Genomic DNA, 21,395 nt, shown 5'->3' with positions numbered 1-21,395 from the left:
ACAATCACTAGTTCTCTGAAAATGATCAAACTGTGCTGTAACAATTCCACAAAAAATTGGAAAAGAAACTTTAAGGCAAATGGTTAGCAAAATAGCCTGGCTACCCTCCATTCTAAGTGCATTGATCCTTTTGCTTTCTTCCATGAGGATACATACCCCTCGTTGCAAGAAGCACAGAGCAAAGTCGGCGATCAGCACTTTCTGCCGGGGATGCAGGACAAGGTGCCGGAGAAGCGTGTGAGCCTGGTGACGTAGGATCCCGGCTTGGGCTTGACCCACTCCTTCTTGTTGATCTTCCTGGGGACCGCCCCGCCGGAGGGCTGGAAGACGGCGCCGTTCATGAAGAGGTCGTCCTCCGTGTGCCACACCCAGTTCTTCCACACCCCCTCGTCGGCGTAGTGCTTGGTGATCAACTTGGCGGCGATGTTGGGCGGCGCGATGTACCTGTTCCCCTGGCTGATGATGGTAGGCGCGTTGCTCCCTCCAATGGCGTACATGAGCCAGTGCGTGTAGTCGTTGTTGACGACGTGGAAGAAGCCCCACCGGCAGCGCGGCATCCGCTGCACGAGCCCCCTGCCGAAGTGGTTGAAGGCGACGGTGATCTGCATCACCTGGTCCTGCGGGTACGAGTCGCTGGCGCCGAAGAGCATCACGTCGTTGTGGTTGGTGAAGTGGCAGTTGGAGATGGTGACCCCCGTGGAGCTCTGCACGACGTCGATGAGCCCGTCCTCGCAGTTGGACATGGAGATGTGGTCGATCCACACGTCGGTGGCGCCGAACAGCGAGATGCCGTCGCCGTCGGCCTTGGTCCGGGGCCCCATGTGCGTCGGCGAGTCCCGCATCAGCCCGCCGTCGGTGTGCTTCACGTCGTGCACGTGGAGGCCGTGGATGATGACGTTCCGCGCGAACTGCACGGTGATGCCGCCGCCGTTGGCGATGTGGACCTGCGCGCCGCGGCCGTCGATGGTCTTGTCGCTGCTGACGAGGAGCTCCTGCGAGAGCTGGATGATCATGGACCTGGCGAAGATGATCCAGAGCGGGCCGGGCTGGATGGCGCCCCACCGGAGCGTCCCCGGGCGGGGGTTCACCACGTCGGCGTCGGTCGGGTCGGTGACGACGTAGATCTTGCCGCCGAGCCCGCCGGTAGCGGCGCGGCCGAAGCCCCTGGCGCAGCGGGCCAGGCGCTGCCGGTCCGTGGCCCAGTTCTTGCGGCAGCGCCAGCACTTGTCGATGGGGTTGGTGGCGCGGCACGGGCCGTTGGACTTCTTCTTCTTCTCCCGCATCTCGCGCCGCGGGCTGGTGGACCTGTGCACGGCGGCGTTGAAGCTGTTGGTGACGTTGAAGGGGTCGGGCTTGTACGCCTCCCGGGCCGACGCCTCGGCCAGCTCCCGGCGCTTCTGCCAGTGCTCGTCCCAGTCGGCGATGCTGGTGGCGCTCGACGCCGCGGCGGACGCCAGGAACGCCGCCGCGAGGACGAGGAGGGAGCCGGGGCGGCTCCACCGGAGCCTCTCCATTCTTTGTTTCTCGTGCTATATATATAAATATATATAGATATCTTCTCTCTAGGATACTCTGATTGGGTTATTATCTGGTTAGCTAGAAATGGATTATTTGTGTTCTTGGAAGCTAAGGGGTAATAGGCCGCGGGTTCTTCTTTATTGGTAGGATTGGTGGTTTAGGAGGAGAGAGAGAGAACCCAAGCTCGCGAGGGTGGGTGGGGAGGGGGATATAAGGAGGGAGACGTGGTATTATTAGCAAACCAAAGAGAAGGTGATGCGAGGCGAGGCGAGAGGCGAGCCACACTCCCCGGCCAAGGAGTGCTGCAGGTGTTCCTGTGTGCTTGGTTGCAAGGTTGATGGAGAAGAAGGCACGTCATCCCATTTTCTATTCTGGTCTTTGTCAGGAGGAGGGAGGGAGGGAGGGGCCAAAATAAAGTTATGGACACACAAAGGAGAATAATTTTGGCTCAGACTTAGTGCAACCATGTGAATATGACGCCATGATAGTGCTGGGGCAATGTTAAGAGTTGAGTGGTCGAAAAACCTTTTAAATCCCTATACCAAATTAAAACTGGCCTATTATGTTGCCATGGGTTTTCTTATCGCATAATTTTAAGCACCCAACTTGATCACTTAACAATTTAATTAGCATGCATGGCTCCATCTTCCACTGAAGAACAACTGCCACTTAGGCCGGTTTATGTTGAGATATGATACTAATGCAACTTGTTAATGATAGTGGAATAATCAGAGCAATAGCGCAACCATTTCTTGAATCATGGTACGTAAGAACCACGGACTAGCTAGACCACCCAAATCCCTTCTGCGCCTGTGAGACTACACCAAATTCTTTTCCACAAAGAACTAGAGACTCACATGTATCAAAATTTCACCATCTTAGACTACAACGATAAGTTTGGGGCAATAAGCTTAAAGAGTTTAAGGACCTCACCAAGTATTATGGAATAATATCATGTTGCGGATCCAAAGCTGGGTAATCTTGAGAATAAATCCATCTCGCTCTTTTACCAGATCTTCTTTCTAGTCACCCTCTTCCTCTCTTCTTTCTTCTCCCCAATAGAAATCATCCCTTGACGAGGATCTTTCCTCTCATGTAAGCCAGCACACGATATGCTAAATGCACCAAAGGTTGATCCATATCTTTAAACTACATCTCTCTTGCATGTGGGCTACCTCTTCTCCCTAGGAGAGGAATACTTTTTCGATGTCCATATTATGAGGATATCCCAACGTATCATTCAATCCCCTCTCTCTCTCTCCCTCCTTATGAGTTGGGCATCATCATGCAAGCCACCTCTGTGCACACTTGCAATTTCTACTTAAGTAGAACTTTGCTCATCGTATTATCTACGGCATTCATATTAGTATAGACTTTCTCAAGTTGTCCACTTCTCAAATCCAAAAGTTACGCATCTCGATATGGTAATGTGTTTTGGGAAAAAAAACAAAATAGCCGTGCACGGACGCGGCTCCTATTCACACACTATAGCACGTAGGAGTTGGAGATGGAGCTGCAATTTTTGGCTCCACCAGCTTCTCTCTTTTCTAGTTCAATTTTCAGCTCAGGAACCAAAATACCTCCATGCTACAATGCTAAACAGGCCCGAACCACATATGCCCTTGAAATCGGACCAAGATTATTCCGGTAGGGTTTATCTTGTCCGTCCATTGTCCATCCAGGTCGAGATCCATGTTAGGTGGCAGGGGTCTAATTTGTGTGTGTCAATGTATTGTGTACACAGGCTCACGGTACATGTACAAGAAAAATGACATAATAAAAGTACCCCTCTCTCCCCTCATAAGCATTTCAAAATCATTTGAACCCTCCATGCTCTCTCCTCTCCTATCCTCGAAAACGAGCGGCCAACAAGGCGGGGGGGGGGGGGGGGCTAGCGCCATGCACGACTGTCACCGCCCAGGCGGCAGCCAGATCCGGGCATGGCACATGGCGAGGACGCGACCGATACTGGTGCCGGATCCAGCGAAGAGACAACAAGGACGGTGTCAGCGCGATGTGCCCCAGCCTACGACCTCAGGGCGAAGGGCAGCCGGCCTCCAATGGCCACGCAGTGAGCGGTGCCCCCCGACCGGTGGCCATGTGGCAAGCGATGACGGACCTCAGCCTAAGATGAAGGGGGGTACCGTGCCCTGCTTGACGGTTCCACGGCGAGAAGCCCAGCGGTAGCGGGGGCACGACAACCAGACCCTGTTTTTTCTTGCTTGTTCCTTTTCGTTGGGGCTTGTTTCTTGCTTCTTCTTTTTTCTTTTTTTCCTTGCTTAGTGTTTTATCCATACCAAGGAACTTTTTGGCATAAAAATCTAACAGACCTTCAGATTGGTACAAGATTCATAGACATGTACAATCCAAATTAAAAAATCATGCGGTGGTAAGCTCACAAAATGAGAATTATTTAATTCAGATTTGTACTACCTTGCATAAAGTACAATAGTGTACAAGTAAATATAGGTGGTACATCATTTGAGGCAACGCGACGTACATTATTGAAAAAGAATGTGGTACCATGATTGTCCACTCATAAACATTGTACCGGTTTGGCAAGTGTGCTCTCAACCAAATAGTATAATAGATTAATAAATAAGAATCGATGTACAAAATTATTAAAATGATCATGCGTAACGGTTATTTTTCAAAAATTGATATTAGTGGTAGCTAGGTACAGAGCATATGGGTGTAACCCACGTGGGAATGTGGTTTAATGGGTTAAAAATGTACTGAAAAGGGTTACATGAACGTCTAAAAATAAATCAAATATGTTCCGAATATATTAGCAAAAGACAAAATCTCATGAAGAACAAAGCTGAGATGGAAGGCTAGAATTGCTTCACCGCAAGGTACACAATTGTATTACTGCATAAAATCCATAGAAACATGAAAATGGCTTCGACAATCGCTTTTAGTTATTTTATTTCATGATTTGTATGTTTAGCAGTGTGGTAGGAAGGACAAAGGTAGGACAAATTCTCATGACGCAATCAAGAAAATATACTTAGAGTCTTATCAGCGTTGCTGTCCTGACATGCTTGATGTTACATGCAAGTATGTCATATACAAATAGTGTGCAAACATTCATGTCCACCTCAAACTGGGCTGGCAAACTGAACCAGCAAAATCAGTTGTAGACATTGTTTAAACAATACAACAAAACATCAGCTATAGACATTGTTTAAACGATACAAGAAAAGTTCGATTTATTTGGGTTTAACAAATTTTGAATCCGGAAAGCACCCACTTTCTACCTCAAATTCAAGCTCAAGAACAGTTTACCAAAGTAAGGTCGCCGAGAGGTAGCTCCACGAGTAGTTTCTCATGATAACAACCACCTTACTGATACATGTAAAAGTTATTGACCACTACTTAGGGTGTGTTTAGTTGGGCTATGAGCTGTGAAAAGCTGATGTGGATTGTGAGCTGTGGAAAAAGCTGTTGTGAGCTGTGAAAAAGCTGAAAGCCGTTTGGTTGAAGGAGTTGTGAGTGAACTATAAGTTTGGTAAGAAATATTTGTAATGTCTAGCCTGACAGACTGTTGATATGCAAATTGATCGTAAAACAGACACAGCATTGTTCACTGATTCACACGTAAATGACTGATTCAAAAACACAAATAATTATTAAATCATTAACCAAATTTTACTATTTGGATTTAAACATAGTATAGACAAATGTGTTAGTAGTCCTACAAACAAGTAGAGATGCATATAGAGAAGAAAGTTAAATAATCACAAAAGAAATTTACTAGATTTGTATATACACCAAGTCCATCCACCGTCACAAGCAGTACAATCTTATCCTCTTCTATCGCTATCATCCACTCATCCGGCCCTCTCTGCTTTCCCTTCATCGACTCTCCCTCATACAAATTGCAAAAAGAAAATGCAATAACTAAAAGCAAGCATGCAGCAGCAGCGCCGGCTGGTGGCGATGTGGAGAGCAGCATCGTTGGCAGTGGCTGGCCAGGCGGCGATGAAGGGCCTTCGGCGCCCGAGCGGGGAGGCTGCGGGTGCGATGCGGTCGGAGAGGTGGCCGACAAGGGGCTGGACGAGGAGGCCGGAGAGCGGGCCGCAGAGCCAGACGAGGCTGGCGAAGGCGTGCAGGATGCCGAGCTCCTGCACGTAGGGGGTGAGCAGCGACAGCTGCAGCGCCCACCCGAACTGCACCCCGCGCGCCACGGACGCCGCGCGCAGCAGCTTCCGGAGGGGCACCTTGCGCGCCGGGGGCGCCGCCGCCGTGCGCGGCATGCCGCCGCCTCCTGCTCCGACGCGCGAATCGGATTTGGTCTGGGTGGGGGGCTCCTGGATGGAAGAGAAACGGAAGAGCAGAGCAGGAGGAGGGGCGCCGCCGCTAGCCGGGAGAGGAGGAGGGGCCCGCCGCTGGCCGGGAGAGGAGGGGCGCTGCCGCCGGGAGAGGAGGAGGCGTCCGGGGAAGACCGAGCGGACGGGAAAGAAAGAAAAAAACGAACCGGTACAACGTATAATCAATGGCAGATGATGAAAAGTTAGAAGTCACAGCATGTAAAACCAGGGGTGAGGGTGTTGTGAGATCTGTACTGGCCAAAAGCTGCTTTTGGATGTGGTTTTGGATGGAAGCCAACCCCTTTGGTTGGATTTTAACTTTTGCAGAAGCCACATCAGGTTGAATTGAAAAGCTCAACCCAGTGTGTCTGATAAATTGGTACGGTACATGGCCTTTTGGGGGTTGCCCTATGGAAAAACAAGACCCCTGTAACTTTTCACATCGCTACCATCTACAGATCCTATTGGAACTAATGCTCTCCATCGACCATGCCAATGGCCAATGGGGTTCAGAGTAGAATCTGGATCCCGCACATCACTGGATGAAGCAAAATTGTGATGTAATGGAGGATGAGCGGCGACAAGGCAGTGACTCCGAGCTGTCTGCACCTGTCCCCTCCAGGACAACTCAAGGACAGCCATGAGAGGCTTATCCGTCAAGAATTACTCATCGTCTCCATTCTCGAAAACTCCAATGCGCTGCTTTCTCTTGTCAAAAACTGCCCTGAAGGATTGACCTTCATCACGAAGTTGCTCACTAAACCTTTTCTTGGTCTCGTTGTTGGTCTTCCCTTTCATCCCTGTGGAATTATCTTCAGCCAATGGATTGGAGACCTGCAAGATACAGTTCTATACTTATAAGTTTGCTACAGGGTCCAGGCTGTTCGCTGGAAACAACGAGAACGATCATAGTAGATTTGTAATATTGGAACCTAAACGAAGAATGTAAATCATTGTTTGGAGCCCGAGCACCAAGTTCCAACAGAATCAAATATAGAATAGTGCAAGCGAAGTAAAACATGGAGTTGTTCCTAGACTACACTGCTCCTTTTATAACATTTTATTTTCTCCATTCTCATTACCCAGAATTACAGGATCAACATTTTCTAGATGAAATAAAATAAGATGGACAAGAGAGAAGTGACTTATACAATAACAGATGGTATGCCAAAATGTACACATGCCAAATGATGTACAGCAGCAGAAAGTGGAAGTGCTACTGATTAAATGTCACAAAGTTAGCAATGATTAGATATTTACCAAATTGTACCCTGATCCAGGCCCTATGACTAATGATGAAGAGAGTTTTCTTTTAGTTGCAGCAATGGAAAACCCACCCTTTTCAAGCTGCAAAAATAAATAAGACAAAGAATGAGCACATTTAATAGAAAAGACAAACATAACAGTTATGATTCTCGTCACATATATATCATCTTTGTAGTTATGGCATCTCTGTTGTACTACAGACACTTCAACCTAAACTTGGCTGTCAAGTTCTATTCTGTGAAATAAACTAGATATTTGTCCTAAACAACTAAACAAATAGGTGAGATATGTTTCAGCTAAGTTAGAAGCTCTTCAAGAAACAGGTTAAATATCTGGCTTTTCAAGAGAGGTAACATATAAAGCTCACACTGAAACATAATGCATACCCGATCACCCCAACTGACTCTTTTCTTATGAGTGCTATATGTCTGGGCCAGGCCAGAAAGAGCATGTGTATTTCCCTCCGCATTTTCAGACTTCTCAGTGTCATCCTCAAAATCTTTTGACCATTTACTCTGTCCTAGCTCTTTGAAGGCATCCAGATCATCTTCTACTTCTGCATTCCAATTCTCTCCTGGCTTTGAGAAACCTGCACAAATAATTATTTTAGCACTTGTAAACCTCAATGTGATGTAAATACTTAACTGTGCAGACTGCAGACTGCAGACTACTAACTGGACATAAGAATACACTAGATGGCATTACAAAGGGAGGCCTGTTTTCTAGTAGATTCAAATATTTAACAGTAAATCTATGTCCCTTTTTTCCACTAGACTAGACTTTCCCAGAGTACAACAAAAGTGACAGGATAGGTCCACCTTCACATGGAAAAGGCATGAGACACTTGGTTTATCCCCTAAGGCTCTGTTTTGTTGTTCGTATGACCCCTAGCCTGGATTGCATCATTATTAGTGAGCCAGGATATAAGCATGCAAGGCCAGTTTGGTTGCTTGTGCATGCTCAGTCTGGCTAGAAGAGTAGTTTAGTTGCCCGCATGATAACATCTGCATGTTTTGTTTCATAAAGAAAACAAAAAAAGTGCATGTGTTCGAAGTGGAAACCGGTGTCACCATAATGTTTATTTTGCATAAATATATCCTAATAGTTCTTAATTTATCTTATTAATCTTTAATCAAATAGAAATGCAAATATCACTTAACAAGCAACAATCATATGCTAACACTGACATTAGCTGGGCTATGCAAAAATGCTCAAATTACATGTATCTGTTGAGCCACGCAGAGAGGGGACTTTTGCACCAAGGAAGCCAGGCCCAGGGTGCTTTGGAGGCAACCAAAAGCACCTTAAATCATTAACCTGCGCAAGCTCTGGCCAAAAGCATTTTACCTCTGTGCAAACCAATATTTTTCTACATTACAAGCTTCATCCTAAGTATGAGGGGCCTAATGTTAAGACAAGCTATGGCCAGTCTTATACTCTTATATCCTTGGTCAAGAATGTAAGAAATAGTAAAGAGGTACACCTTCATGTGATTCATTATGTGGTGCTTCCTGTATAGCCTTCTTTGAGTTTTCGGCAGTGGTACTAGTTGTTTCAATAGCATCATCAATGTCCTCTGTGTCCATATCTACCTGTTTGATGGAACAAAATCATTAGCAAAACAATTTATTTAAAACTAACAAAAAAATAGCATTACCTCTTGTATAGAGTGGCCATGGAGATTATCATCATGGAATAACGACTGAAAGAAATAAACATGATGATAAATGATGAGAATTATCAATAATCATGCACCTAATGGTAGGTATTAATATGCAAAACGGTAAAAAAATATACCCGTATATCCAGCTGCAGATACAGTGGTGGAGCCTCTTCCCAGTCTGTTGCCATCTTTTTTATCTCGTCCAATGTAAATCCGTGCACATTCCTCGCAGCACAGCCCTATCATTCGTGAGGATATTAAAAATCTGCTATTATACAACTAAACAACAAGGCAATTGAAATAACAAAGCCTAGTCTTAGGCTCTTAGTTAATCCAGTAAATTAGAAAATAAGTAGAACAGAAAGAAATGCCACCCTGAAAGTGAACATATTATTGTCATATGAAGAAAGATGCACAAGATACATCATTCAATCCTTCATCTAGCCAGTAAAGGTTTCCAAACTCAATAGCAGAATGACTTTAGTAGTGGCCCTGTACAAATTTCTACATGGTTGCTACTATGGGTCACCTTTAGCAAAAGTTTGTACGTTTGACGGAAGTTGAAAGATATTCAGAAGTTAGTTGGTTTCACTGATTAATGGTGAGTAATTAAAATTATGAAGATTGCACATGCTGGCAAACTTCTGAATGCCTCACAATATAATTTTGACATCCATGGCACAAACAGATTGGTTGATACCGCGCATCGTAGGTCCATACTATTGTGGAACTATGTTAAGACAGCAAACTGAGGCATCCCAACTCCCAAGATTCATTTGAGGTGCTTGCCAAACACCTAAATACATGTTTAACAGGAGCCAGACTTATGATCGACAATACATCAGAAAATTACCGTTGGATCCTTGTATGGTGCCTCCAGCAAGTACACCTCATAGCCCGAGTGCTGCAAAAGGGAAACAAAGAATCAGAACACCATCACAATGGATTCACTATGAAATGAGATGACACAGTAAAAAATACAAATAACACAAGGTAGCCCTTGAAAGTCAAAGATATCATCCATTGAAAGGACAGATTAGTCCACTGACATTGGAAATTGGAGAGCTTTTACGAAAATAGTGTACAACAAGTTATAATGCCAAAAAAATGAAAAAAAAATAAACACCCTTCAGCGCAACTAAAGCAAAGAGATCAAATCAAACAAACCGCAACTCAAAGCTGATTTTGGCTATGTATAACCTACATGAATAATCAGAGAATGCAAGTGCGGAAGCCAAGACAGATCAATAGCAAAACAAAAATATTATTCTGCATGTTAGTTAAATGTCAACAGAAAACAAGCCATGATGGCATATTTTTAAGGGGGTGAGAAAGAATTGAAGCGCCTCATAATCGTTTAAAACTATTCCACAGCATGAATAATCCTTTTAGGGAAAAAAGGAAAACCTAGCATCTCCTCAGAAATGCATTTTTTTTAAGCAGTCAGGGCTTCTTCAAGGGTTCAAAACCCCAAAAGAAGAAATCCATAAGGAAATAAATCTTATAGTCAACACATCAGAGACTGAGGATTTACCTTCGCAGTTGCCCAAAATTGAGCAAAATCAGCTACCCGCAGATTGCGGTCATCCACTAAAAACGCCAGGAATACCAGCAGTAAACAAGTCAGTTACCAGAATAGAATCAGCCGTTGGTGAAATTGAAGGTATTCTCTTGGCACACGGTCGCTGTATTTTGCTAGGGCAGCTAAGGTGTTATTAAAATGAGTGTTTTAAACAGTACAAAATATCATGAAGGGCCAACGAAAGTGGGCACTGTCCAAATGTTCAAGGAGTCCATTGCGTCACTTTTGGAAATGAAACACCACAATATCGAAAATCCAACCAAAAGCAAAATGATTTTCTCAGATTGTTTGCCAAAAAAATCTTTCACTACAAAATGACGTCGTTGGCTGTTGACATGTAGCAACTATGGTGCAATAGGAAAAATAAAATGTGATAAACTTAATGCTAATCTATGAAATTTGGAGGCCATTATATGTGGCCTCCAGAATATTGGAAAGACAACGATAAAAGCAAATACCACCTATGAAGTAATGATTGAGATATAAGTTGCTATATGATTGTTATACTATAACTTCATACCAATCACAAATGTAAAATTTCCTTCGTCAAGGGTCTTCTTAAATGCCTTCAACATGCTTGACCTGTAAGTCTATAACATGTACAGGGAAAATTAGTTATGACAGTCATAAAAAAGTTGTGATTGACAAATAGCTAAAAGCATAGAAAAAAATAAATGTGCTGAAACAAAAGAGAAGTTGACTTGTCATCTTGTATTCAAACTTCCTGACCAGAGAAGGCCTAAACAGGGACTTCATTCAAAAGAAAATATGTTGATGTTCCTGAGGCTAATCTTTAAACATGTTGCGGACATTCAAAGCAAGATACCTCAAAATCCTTCTCTAGTGACACAAAGGGTGCGTTTGGCAGAGCTCCCAAAGCTGATTCTCTGCTGAATCTAGCAAGAGCTCTGCCAAACAGTATTTCAGAGAGTAGTGATTCTTTGAAATGAACTAAGAGGCTGGGAGCTGAAAAAAGTAGCTTCTCCTGATTCTGTGAAGTGATTCTCCATTCTGATTTGAAAAGTTTATGCTAGAGAATCACTTTCAGCCACAGAATCACTTCTCTCGGAGAATCAGCTCCCATAGATAATCAAAATCAGATGGAGCTCTACCAAATAGACCCAAAGTACACATGGTCACGGACGTTAAATTACTTCTACATTTATATGACAATTAGCTTCGCTTTGTGTACATAAATGTTGTAGTGAGATCCAATTTATCACTGGCACATATAAAAAGAGAAAAGGAATAACAGAACTAGTGAAGGTACCTCCTCCATTTCCGGCTCATAACAGTACTCAATCACTTTCTTGGTCAGCTGCCTTCTCCCTTTTGATGCACCAGAAGATTTAGAGCCTTCTTTGTCTTCCAATTTCTAAGAGAATATTGGCCAAATTTATCTATGTTTCAGTTAAAAACAATCATTACACAAACTAAATCAACACTGTAGAGAAAAGTAGTTTCCAATCTCTACCGACCTTCTCAACTTCAATCATGAAATAATCATCCATGGAGTGGATTCTAGGTGCATTTGCACCATTCTCAACTTCAAGATCACGCAATGCCTTTGCCAGATAGCTCTTTCCACTACCTACATGTTAAAACAATTGTACAAATTTAGTTCAAAGCAATAGTGAAGGAAAACCTAACAGCAGATTCATGAAATAACTTTAAAGAACACAAAAAATTGATAATTAGGAATACTATATAGCCAATATCATTAAGTTATCCGTACCACATATGCAATAAAAACTTTACAGAGTAAACAGTTACCAGTAAGAACAGCAAAACAAAGTTTCTTGATTTCATTGTAATGTGAAAGGGCTCATTTATCACATTGTTCAGCCTATTGCTTCCATGCTATGAACTACTAGCCAATATTATTTTACAATACAGGAAACTGGAACTGGTAAATGTTATAGGCGGCATACAAAATATTGCGGTAAAAGTACAATTATATTAAGAATAAAAACAATGTTCTCAGTGAACCTGGAAGCCCTCGGAGGATGATAACAATATGGTCAGGACGTGAAGCACGATGTGGTTGCTTGAACAGATCGCATGCATTGATGATTGTGACCTTGGAATCTTCCAAAGAATGATGTGCATTGGCTGACCTTCCATCTATCAAGTGCTGCTCTGACAATGGTCGATAAATCAAACCTTGCCCCTGTGAGAGTACAAGCATACAATTGTAAGTGATTCTGATGGAAGAGTAAGCCATCCAATACATTTACAATACATTAAAGCATTGAGAGCACAGAAGCAACCTCATCATTGATGTGTCCGTCGTAGCAGTTTGCATTTGGCATCGACTGAGCTTGAGGCAAGGTGCGACTGCTAGGTGGAATAACTGCCATGGCTGGAGAACCGGAAAGGACAGGAAACAATGACGAATTTGCAGCCGGCCGTGGTGGTGCGGCACGGTAATCCCTGTGAGAAGGAAATGGAGGCTCCGGGGGCTGTGGAATAGCATCTGTCTCAGCATATGGAGGCAGTGGAGGGGGCGGTGGCACGCCAGGCAATTCCTCTGGGTGGAACTGACAGTAACGATGATCGGCACTGTCGAGATACTTCTCGTGAGGCCCTCCTCCCGGTGCAAAACCTTGACCAAAGCCATGGTTCATATCATGCAGAGGCACTGGAGGTGGCAACCTTCCAGCATGGTTGAAATTCGCAAAATCACCTCCCTGCGGGTACGGAGAAGGATAGCATCTGACTCCTCCATAACCAAAGCCGGCATCAGGCGGGCACGGCTCGCCACGCCACGCCGATCCAGGAAGTGGATTGTGGCCATGGTCCCGGATCAGGCCGAGCAGCCGATCGCCCTCAACGGAAGCCCTTCCCGGCGGCGGCGGGGGCGCGAAGCCGTACGGATCGAACGGGGGCGCCTCGCCCACGCGCATCCGCTTGTGGGGCCCCTCCCCGCCGGCGAACTCGTAGGGGTGCGGGTTATGCGGCCCAGGAGCCGGAGGGCCCCACATCGGCGGCGGCGGCGGCGGGTGGGGGTCATACGGGAAGGGATGAGGAGGGGGCGGCGGCGGGTGGAGCTCATACGGGAACGGGTGCGGCGGGAGAGGCGGCGGCGGGCAGAAGGGGAAGTGACGCGCGGAACAGACCGGGCAGAGGTCGGCGCCGGCGGGGAACCGCCATGGATGGTCCATGCGGCGCTGCGGTGGTCGGTTTGGGGCTCCGGGATCTGAGGTTTAGGTGGAAGGAGGGGGAAAAGGGGGCGGAGGGTTGGGTTTCGAGAACGTTCGAGAAGATGTCCGGGCCGAAGGGGCGCGACTTGTCAGGGAAGAAGACGGGCAAGCTGGTTGTTTTGTGTTTATGACCCTAGAAGAGTTGCGTTTTGTATGAAAAGCTCTGGAGAAACGGACCTGATCATAATTATAAACTTTTCCAACCCTGTAACTGCAAATCTACCATCAAGACTCCGGCTCGCCGCCGAAGCCGAACCGATGCGGCGATGCCCGCCTCGATCGCCAGGAAGCTCTCCGCGGCTGCCGCCACGCCATGCAAGCTGATAGTTGCTACCACCAAGTGCTCCTATCCTACTCCCGCGCCCACTCGACCAGTGACTACGCGCGGGCGCAGCCCGGCTCACCTCCGAGACGCGCGCAGTGTGTTCGACGAAATGCCGGGAATGGACGGTCTCGTCTCTCGTGCTTTAACGCTCTCGTTGCGGGGTTCGCGCAGCGCGGGGAGGCCGGCGAGACGAGGGGATTTTTCGGATTGCTACATTGCAACGGCGCTCATTAAATTGCAGGAGAAGAGGGTTCTTAACTTCATTGACAACAATGACGTCCAAGGTTTCAGTGGGATGTTTGGTTCCCGACCACGATGAGCCACGCCACAAACTTTGGTGGCCACAAACTTTGGCAGCCACAACGATTCACAGTTCTGCTTGGTTGATTACCAAACGTTTGATGTGCCATAGCTTTCTACCACTTTTCCTGCTATTTTTCTCGCCACAAGCTGCTGAACCTTTGGCGTCAAATTTTTCCGCCACGGGTTGTGGTGCCGCCACAGATTGGCGTGGCCCATTGCGGCCAGCAACCAAGCAGGCTCATGGTGAAACAGTCCAAGCCACTAGATGTTGTTAGGGAGATTGTATTCAGGTCCAGTGAAGAACCTAATGAGAGAAGATAGATGTGAGGAGAGAGTCATATTTAGCTTGCAAAAGAAAGATAAAAGACATAGTGGGCAGGTTTAGATTGAGTAGGGTTTTAGTGTTTATGGTGGCTTGATTATAATCATAGAGCTTCGATTTAGGATTTTTCAGAGATTCGATGATTTAGAAATTTCCAGAGATTAGATTTGAAGTTGGTTCAAAATCTATGCATGTTTCAAAACATGTTTAAAACTATTTAGCACTCAAAATATAATGCAATCAGTATGAATGCAACAAACATAGCTATTTTTATTTAATTTGTATTTAAATTTAATTTTGTTCTCAAATAATTCTACACCCTTCCTAATTAATTCTAATAAATTTTATTAAAATTTTAAAATCTCATCAAATGTAAAATTAGGGTGTTACATATTGTAGATACTTCGAGAAGATCGAGTTAGCCAGCATGGGGCAACTGCAAGAGCCGGAGCTATCCGGGTTATATCTTATTATTGGATCAAGAGATCGCCTACGTGTTGGCTACGGTGTTGGGAAGCTTTTGCAACAGCTCTCTTTCTGTGGATTAACATAGTTATTATGTGTCATCTTTTCCAGGTCTATCTTTCGAGGATCAACATGGTGCGTCATCTTTACCTCTCCTACTTATGCGTACATGGCAATCAGGTGATGATCAAACTTCTTACATTTATTGTTCTTCAGTTTGCTTGCTGATTATTATCTTGCTATTTTGAGTTGACTATTTTTGCAAAGGTGTAGGTCCAATTTCTATGCACAAAGATTGCTTGTTGTTTGAGTATATAGCGATCGATGTCTAATAGATTTAAAATACGATAGAGAAAATAAGTATCATGATACATTGTCAACATGTTTCCTAATACATTTGTCTGGCTAAATAGCAGTTTACACATTTGTAGAGGCAGGCTCAAACGACAACTACAATCCATGGTTGGTTGCAAAATCTTTCTATATCACTATTTCTAATGTTACCATTATCAAGATATGGGCATGAGTTTGGTACAAGACTGCTACGTCTACTTAACAATTTTTCTATTTTTTTCTAGAAGTTTATGTCCAATTTTGTCATCATATCACTTAACAATTTGCACCCAAATCAACTTGATTCATGGTATAATGAAGAGAGAAGGGAGAGGTACAAGAAAAAGATACAGATCATTTGTCCAAGATTGGAGAACAAGTAGAGTTTGAAGGAGGTAGAACTAGAGATACTAGAAGGAAAGAATTGATATCTTCATACCTTTATCTCTATCGAAACATAAGTGCATCCATTACCATGCTAACCATGTATATATATCTGGTTATGTACTTTTCTAAAGATATTTTGTGGCCATACATTGAGCATAATCTAATGCACCTTGCTATCAGATGCTTTATTTGTCAAATATCAGTGGTGTTGTTACTATCAAAATCATAATGAGTGTTTTGCTTGCATCAATCATACTTGTTATCCTTAGTTGAATGTGCTCATTCCTAATTTTTAGGTGCAACTATACTGATCAGAAGAAGCATCAAAGCTAATATCCATCATGCTGATAAAAATTAAGTATTTAGGTAAGTTAGAGACTCATTCGGATGGTGAAAAACAACACATAATAAGGTGGTATGACTGATCTTTCAAAATCCTTGATTGATATTGCATTGCAAGCAAGTTTTATAGTTTTCTCTGGAGCATAGACGGTGATACCATAGCACAATGTAGATCAAGCATGAAAACCAAAATCACTGCCATGCATTTGATTTGTTTTCAGTATCGCTAAATATTTAGTCATACCCGGATATTTCTTGTCTTCTCTACATTCAAGTTTTTCCTCCCACTTCTATGCCACGTGGGTTCCTGATCCCAAAACTCTTGCACAATCACATGTCAAGATAGTAAGTTTTGTGTGTTTTCACCCATCTTTTTTCGTGAATACGTAGAAGAGCTATGTATCTTCGTATTAAGAAAAAAAGTTTAACGTACAACGCGGGCCAACCGAGCACACGCACACGGGTTGTTACAAAAGCTAAACCAGATAGATGATTTGTGGGTGTTAATGGCAACTATGTCTGGCTCAGCACCTACTGCCGACGGCCATCCTATAGAGGCTAGGTATTTTGCTCCTGAAGCACACCAAAGCTGCCCCTCTCCTGAAATTTCAGTTACCAGCTGGGCAACGTTCTTAGCCGGTGATCGGTTGAACACTCGAACATTGCACTCCTTCCAAAACTTCCACGAGATTAGCATGAAGGCCGAGTCCAAACCTTTATGTTTGAGAGCGTTGATGTCCCTTATTCGTCTAATATAGAAGACTAGTTGTCACAAACTGTGCATCTTTGCATAACCTACAATTGTCAAATTTTGTGGTCTAGTCAGAAATCCTGATTCCAAAGAGTAGCCTTGGTCTAGACATAAATCCTTTTGCTAATTGTTTTCACCCATATTGATAACACATTGCAGGGTGTGCCATATGCTACGCCATCTTTTCTTCAAAATTCAGTTTCACGCTTCACATGGTGTAGTATATCTCAGTTCATTATCAATTTTGGAGACATATCACATGTATACTGTGTGCTTGACTGAGGGTATGCATACATGTATTCTTTTTCCTCTATTAATTCTTACATGTATTCTTTTTCCTCGATTGATTCTTTTTTTCCTAACAATCAATGCTGAGTTTCAAAATGAAAAAATTAATCAACCCACCATTTCACTAAGATGCATTGTGTGGCATGCAACATAATTTGGCAGTTGTGTTGTACTTTTTTTCCTAGTTAAATTACCAGAGTAAAGCTAAAACTCACCGTGTGCATACGTTTCCAGGGTTCAACACCAACTTTTAGGCCTCCTTTGGAAGCATTGGGGCCACCAGCCCCGAGAAGCACATCCCCAGGTTGATTTTCCTGGGCCTCCGCATCCCTCCCCAGGCAGGTGAGAAAAGCCTCCCTTCCAGCTTCAGTTGTTTGGGGCTCCAGGGGCAGCCCGACAGGGATAAAAATTGATTTGTGATTTGGCTAGCAGGATGAAAGTGAAATTGCTAGGATTACTGAAGGAATCGACCAAATTGGCTAGATTACTGAAGGAATAAACCACACCGATCAACAAATCAAGGTTCTGTGAAGTTTAAATCAGACACAGATTATTGAAAGAATAAACCGAACTGATGGTCTGAATAATATGCAGTAATCCATTGATTGTTGTAGCCTGAACTGAAATAGAAAAGCCAATCACAAAGAACAAACACATCCAAGACAAATTTGAATTCTCTTGTCCATACATCCATATATATTACAATTCATGAAAAGTTTAATTTAAATATCAAGTAGATCCAGCAAGTATTTGCTATACAGAAATTCTAGCATCTCATCACCCCTTCCAGTCGACGAAATCATCATCATCCACCATTATCCAAGAGATTAAGACAACGAAACCACCATCTTCCAATCAACACTCACTGATTCTAAAAAATAAACAATAAAACAATAATTAGGATCAATTTTTCATTATCCTGAGATAATAAACACCAGTAATTTGCTACCAGGCATGAACATTCAGATAAAATTGTAAGAAGAATTGAAAGTTTCCGGTTCAGTTTGACAAAAATAAGACAAAGGATAAGACACCAAAGTACTACTGTGTTCCTCCCAGGAAGCACTAGTCAGTATTATTAGTTATATAAAGAACTGAATGGAACTGAAAGGGAAATTTGTATAAAGAACTAAGCATAAGCAGAACACATTTACTAAGCCATGAGACATGCATATATGGAATTTGTTGATGAAAGATCAGATTAACTTGTCAGACTCAAATGAGATATCTAGTTAAACAACCACCAAGCATCCTAGCTGGTAACTGGCTAACTACTCCTGAGCAGCCTGCCTCCTCTGGACACATGTCAGCACAACGTTTCAAATGAAGATCATAGAAATAGCCTAATCCAACAAACACACCTGAGCAAAGGGAAAGGGAACATACGTGAGCAATCTTTTTCTTCAACCAAATCAGCCGGACATTTGGGTTTTTTGTGCCCACCAATATTTTTCTGTTTGTTTCACTTTGGAAAACTTCATTTGCATCAGCTTTTTGTTTATCCGATAACCCTTCCATGGCATCCACAATGTCAATACATTTCTCGATTGATTAGCTTCTTCACATTTTTTCTTCTTTTCTAACTTTTCTAGAGTTTTTCCAATTTGATCCTTTCTAAAGTCAATGTAATCCCCAAGTTTTGCGGCCATCTGACTTTGTTTGCGTTTCTTTCCACCGGTAACATCTTGGTCCTCTGAATTACGACTAGCTGGAGCAAATTGAACTCTATGCTTTCTACACCACCAAGTCCAAAACTGAGTGGATTTCTATCAATTGATGCCATGCTATGATTGCTTTGCTCTGAGATACTTGTCTGGGGAGTGGGTTCAGTTGGCAGCTTACTATTTTGGGGAGTGGGTTCAGTTGGCAGCTCAGTTCTTTGTGGTGGTGGCTGAATTGATGTAAAATTTAAATCCCATATGGCCACACTTCCTATTAAATAAATAATCAAGGTAACAATATCAACATCTTAGCGTCTACAATAGCGAGAGTTCAAACTAGAAACATGATCTACAATGAAGTGACTCTCTAAAGCATCATCCACACCACAGCACTAAAACAAGAATAGAGGCAATGAACATCAAGATGAAAGCATTACCTTCATACAATAATTCCAAGCTGTTATATAAAGGAAATGGCTTCTTGCAGAACTTGGCAACTTTGTGGTTATCCTATTGAAGTAAAAAAAATGATTAGATGGTTTGTATAAAGGTTAGCTGTTATATAAAGTTGATTCTCCATTTAAGAGACCTAACCTTAATCAACTTTTCCCATCCTTTTGGTTCTGCAATGATCATACCCAAAGTGTCATTCCAGCCAACACCACTTTTCCTCGCTTTTTTTATTATCTTATAGTTTCCTTTTAGCTCTTTCTCCTTTTCTTGCACTTGTTGCTTCGTGAAATGTGTCGTTGGAAACATATCATTGAATTTGTTTGTGATATTCCTCCAACCTTTAGCAGTCCACCCATTTTGTCCCTTAAATATTGGGACGTTGGCAAGCTCTTTCAGAATATCCACAAGTCCCTTCTCATACGTGTAGCTCCATGTAGCTCTTTCCATTGACATGGCTGCAAGAAATAAACAAGATTAGATAAAAGGTTGTCATGAAAACAATACAGAAATAAGGAATGAAGTAAAAAAAATAATACAGGCTATCATGAAAACATTTATGCTTCACCTAATTATTACGGGCAGCCCACATCTAAAGAGCAATTTGGTCTCGCAGGGTGCTACCTTCATTTGATTGCAATTCATTTGGGTAGTTGTTATCCTCCTCTAGCAACTCAACATAATCAGATGGTTGATATTATTTGGTTGGTGATCCAGCCACCCTTCATCCCCATTTAGCCCTCTAATGAGATTATGAAATACTGCAGCTGCCGCTGGAATTTTAATTTGATTCTCTATCGGATGAAATGTCCCAACTTTCAGGATTGGAAACCATTTTTTTAGCACACCAAAGGCCCTTTCAATATGGTTGCATAGCTGCGCATGCCGATGGTTGAACAATTCTTTGTAATTTGCATAGACCAACAATTCTTTGTAATTTTCATATGGTCTAGAAAAAAAGAAGAAGAAACAACATAGATGCTCTCTTTGAAACTTTAGTCAAGGTCAAAGGAAAACAACAAATATGCTCTACAGCCAGCCAATATAGATTCTGTCAAGGATTTGTTCAGGCTCAGGCTTTGAGTTAAGTGAATTGGACAGGGACCTGGACAGAGACCTGAAAAGAGATTTGGACAGGGACCTAGACAGAGCAAATGATTGATGATTTCTACAAATGACAGCCCAAATTAATGAAAACAAGCACTACAGGCTGCAAATGAATTACTACAAGCAAGAGGCATCACATGATGATGAAAGAAAAGAAGAAAAGTCAAATGCTCGAGTCCAACCCCAAATGGAAATAATATGTAACTTTCCATGTCACAGTTAATGCTAACAATATGTCTAGGAGGCGATTAACTACTTGCGGTGTCACACACGGTTTTGTGCTAAACCCGGGGGTTAACCCACTGAAAATTTTGATCTGTTGCAAGCATCAACTCGATCATAAGCATGCAATCTGCAAGCAAGTTAATGGATGGGAAGTCCCTTGACCTCCTTTTGCCAGGAAAATTTAGTATGTAATAGTATGATAGGTGTAATAGTATGATAGGTGTCGAAATGTAAACAAACCGAAGAAAACAAATATAATCCTAATGCAAATTCCCCAAGCACTTATTGGAACATTTGCAGAGATAGGGGGCAATTAAGTTTCTTCACAAGAATGTTTTACAGGTAATCAACTAAACATAAATTTTAGAAGAACTAGTATGACATGCTGATCAACCAGCAGTTTATTCAAGAAAAAAAAAGAGGCTATGTCAAAGGACCAAGTATTGTATTATCCAAAGCTGTCAAGCAAAGATATTTGTTTCGAAAAGGCATAAACAAGAATCAGCAGTAATATCATGCATGAAATGCAGTAACAAGCATTGGTGGATGCACAAAATAGAACTACACTTTCAGGTCACAATAATCTGTAATCTGTGATCTGTTGCAGGGCAGGTTGCGCTTTAACTGGAAATAGCATCAACCTCTACAAAAGCAACAAATCATGCATTAGCTAGCGATACGTTCAGCGGCATGCTCCCAATCGGGTAGCTAATAACATCACCTTGAATAAAGCAGAAGACCTATCCCAGCCTTCTCTCCTTTTGGTGACACATTCAGAAACCTCATCTCAATTCTCAGCTCTCACTACATTACATGGACTGATGGACCTTAGTACTCTACTGAAAACAGTCCACAAGTATACTTAGTCCTCTAACCCATGCCCAACGGGCT

General features: G+C 43.1%; 2 protein-coding genes across 2 annotated transcripts; both read right to left on the bottom strand.

The window, feature by feature from the left end:
• Window positions 1–58: 58 nt before the first annotated feature.
• Window positions 59–1,568, bottom strand: LOC101775972 (pectate lyase). Its single transcript, XM_004951417.3, has one exon. It carries the CDS (start codon window positions 1,512–1,514, stop codon window positions 192–194), a length of 1,323 nt encoding a protein of 440 aa, XP_004951474.1. The 5' UTR covers window positions 1,515–1,568; the 3' UTR covers window positions 59–191.
• Window positions 1,569–6,112: 4,544 nt separating this feature from the next.
• LOC101775160 lies at window positions 6,113–13,754 on the bottom strand. The gene is made up of 13 exons (XM_004951415.4): window positions 12,613–13,754; window positions 12,332–12,512; window positions 11,821–11,933; window positions 11,613–11,717; window positions 10,863–10,932; window positions 10,295–10,350; window positions 9,614–9,664; window positions 8,895–8,999; window positions 8,755–8,799; window positions 8,581–8,689; window positions 7,484–7,686; window positions 7,092–7,178; window positions 6,113–6,665 (listed from the first exon to the last, which is right to left on the bottom strand). Exons 1-13 carry the CDS (start codon window positions 13,504–13,506, stop codon window positions 6,495–6,497), a joined length of 2,190 nt encoding a protein of 729 aa, XP_004951472.1. The 5' UTR covers window positions 13,507–13,754; the 3' UTR covers window positions 6,113–6,494.
• Between the last annotated feature and the right edge of the window lie 7,641 nt (window positions 13,755–21,395).

This window comes from Setaria italica, chromosome I (genome assembly GCF_000263155.2).
Source record: "Setaria italica strain Yugu1 chromosome I, Setaria_italica_v2.0, whole genome shotgun sequence".
Classification (NCBI taxonomy): domain Eukaryota; kingdom Viridiplantae; phylum Streptophyta; class Magnoliopsida; order Poales; family Poaceae; genus Setaria; species Setaria italica.
This window is presented reverse-complemented; position numbering and strand designations above follow the sequence as displayed.

Excerpts from the sequence above, each read along its gene's own strand:
- LOC101775972 (XM_004951417.3), bottom strand. The coding sequence starts at position 1,514 with ATGGAGAGGCTCCGGTGGAGCCGCCCCGGCTCCCTCCTCGTCCTCGCG.
- LOC101775160 (XM_004951415.4), bottom strand. The coding sequence starts at position 13,506 with ATGGACCATCCATGGCGGTTCCCCGCCGGCGCCGACCTCTGCCCGGTC. Across the intron at positions 12,513-12,612 it reads ACGGACACATCAATGATGAG|GGGCAAGGTTTGATTTATCG; the intron begins GTTGCTTCTGTG and ends GTACTCTCACAG. Across the intron at positions 6,666-7,091 it reads CTGGATCAGGGTACAATTTG|GTCTCCAATCCATTGGCTGA; the intron begins GTAAATATCTAA and ends TGTATCTTGCAG.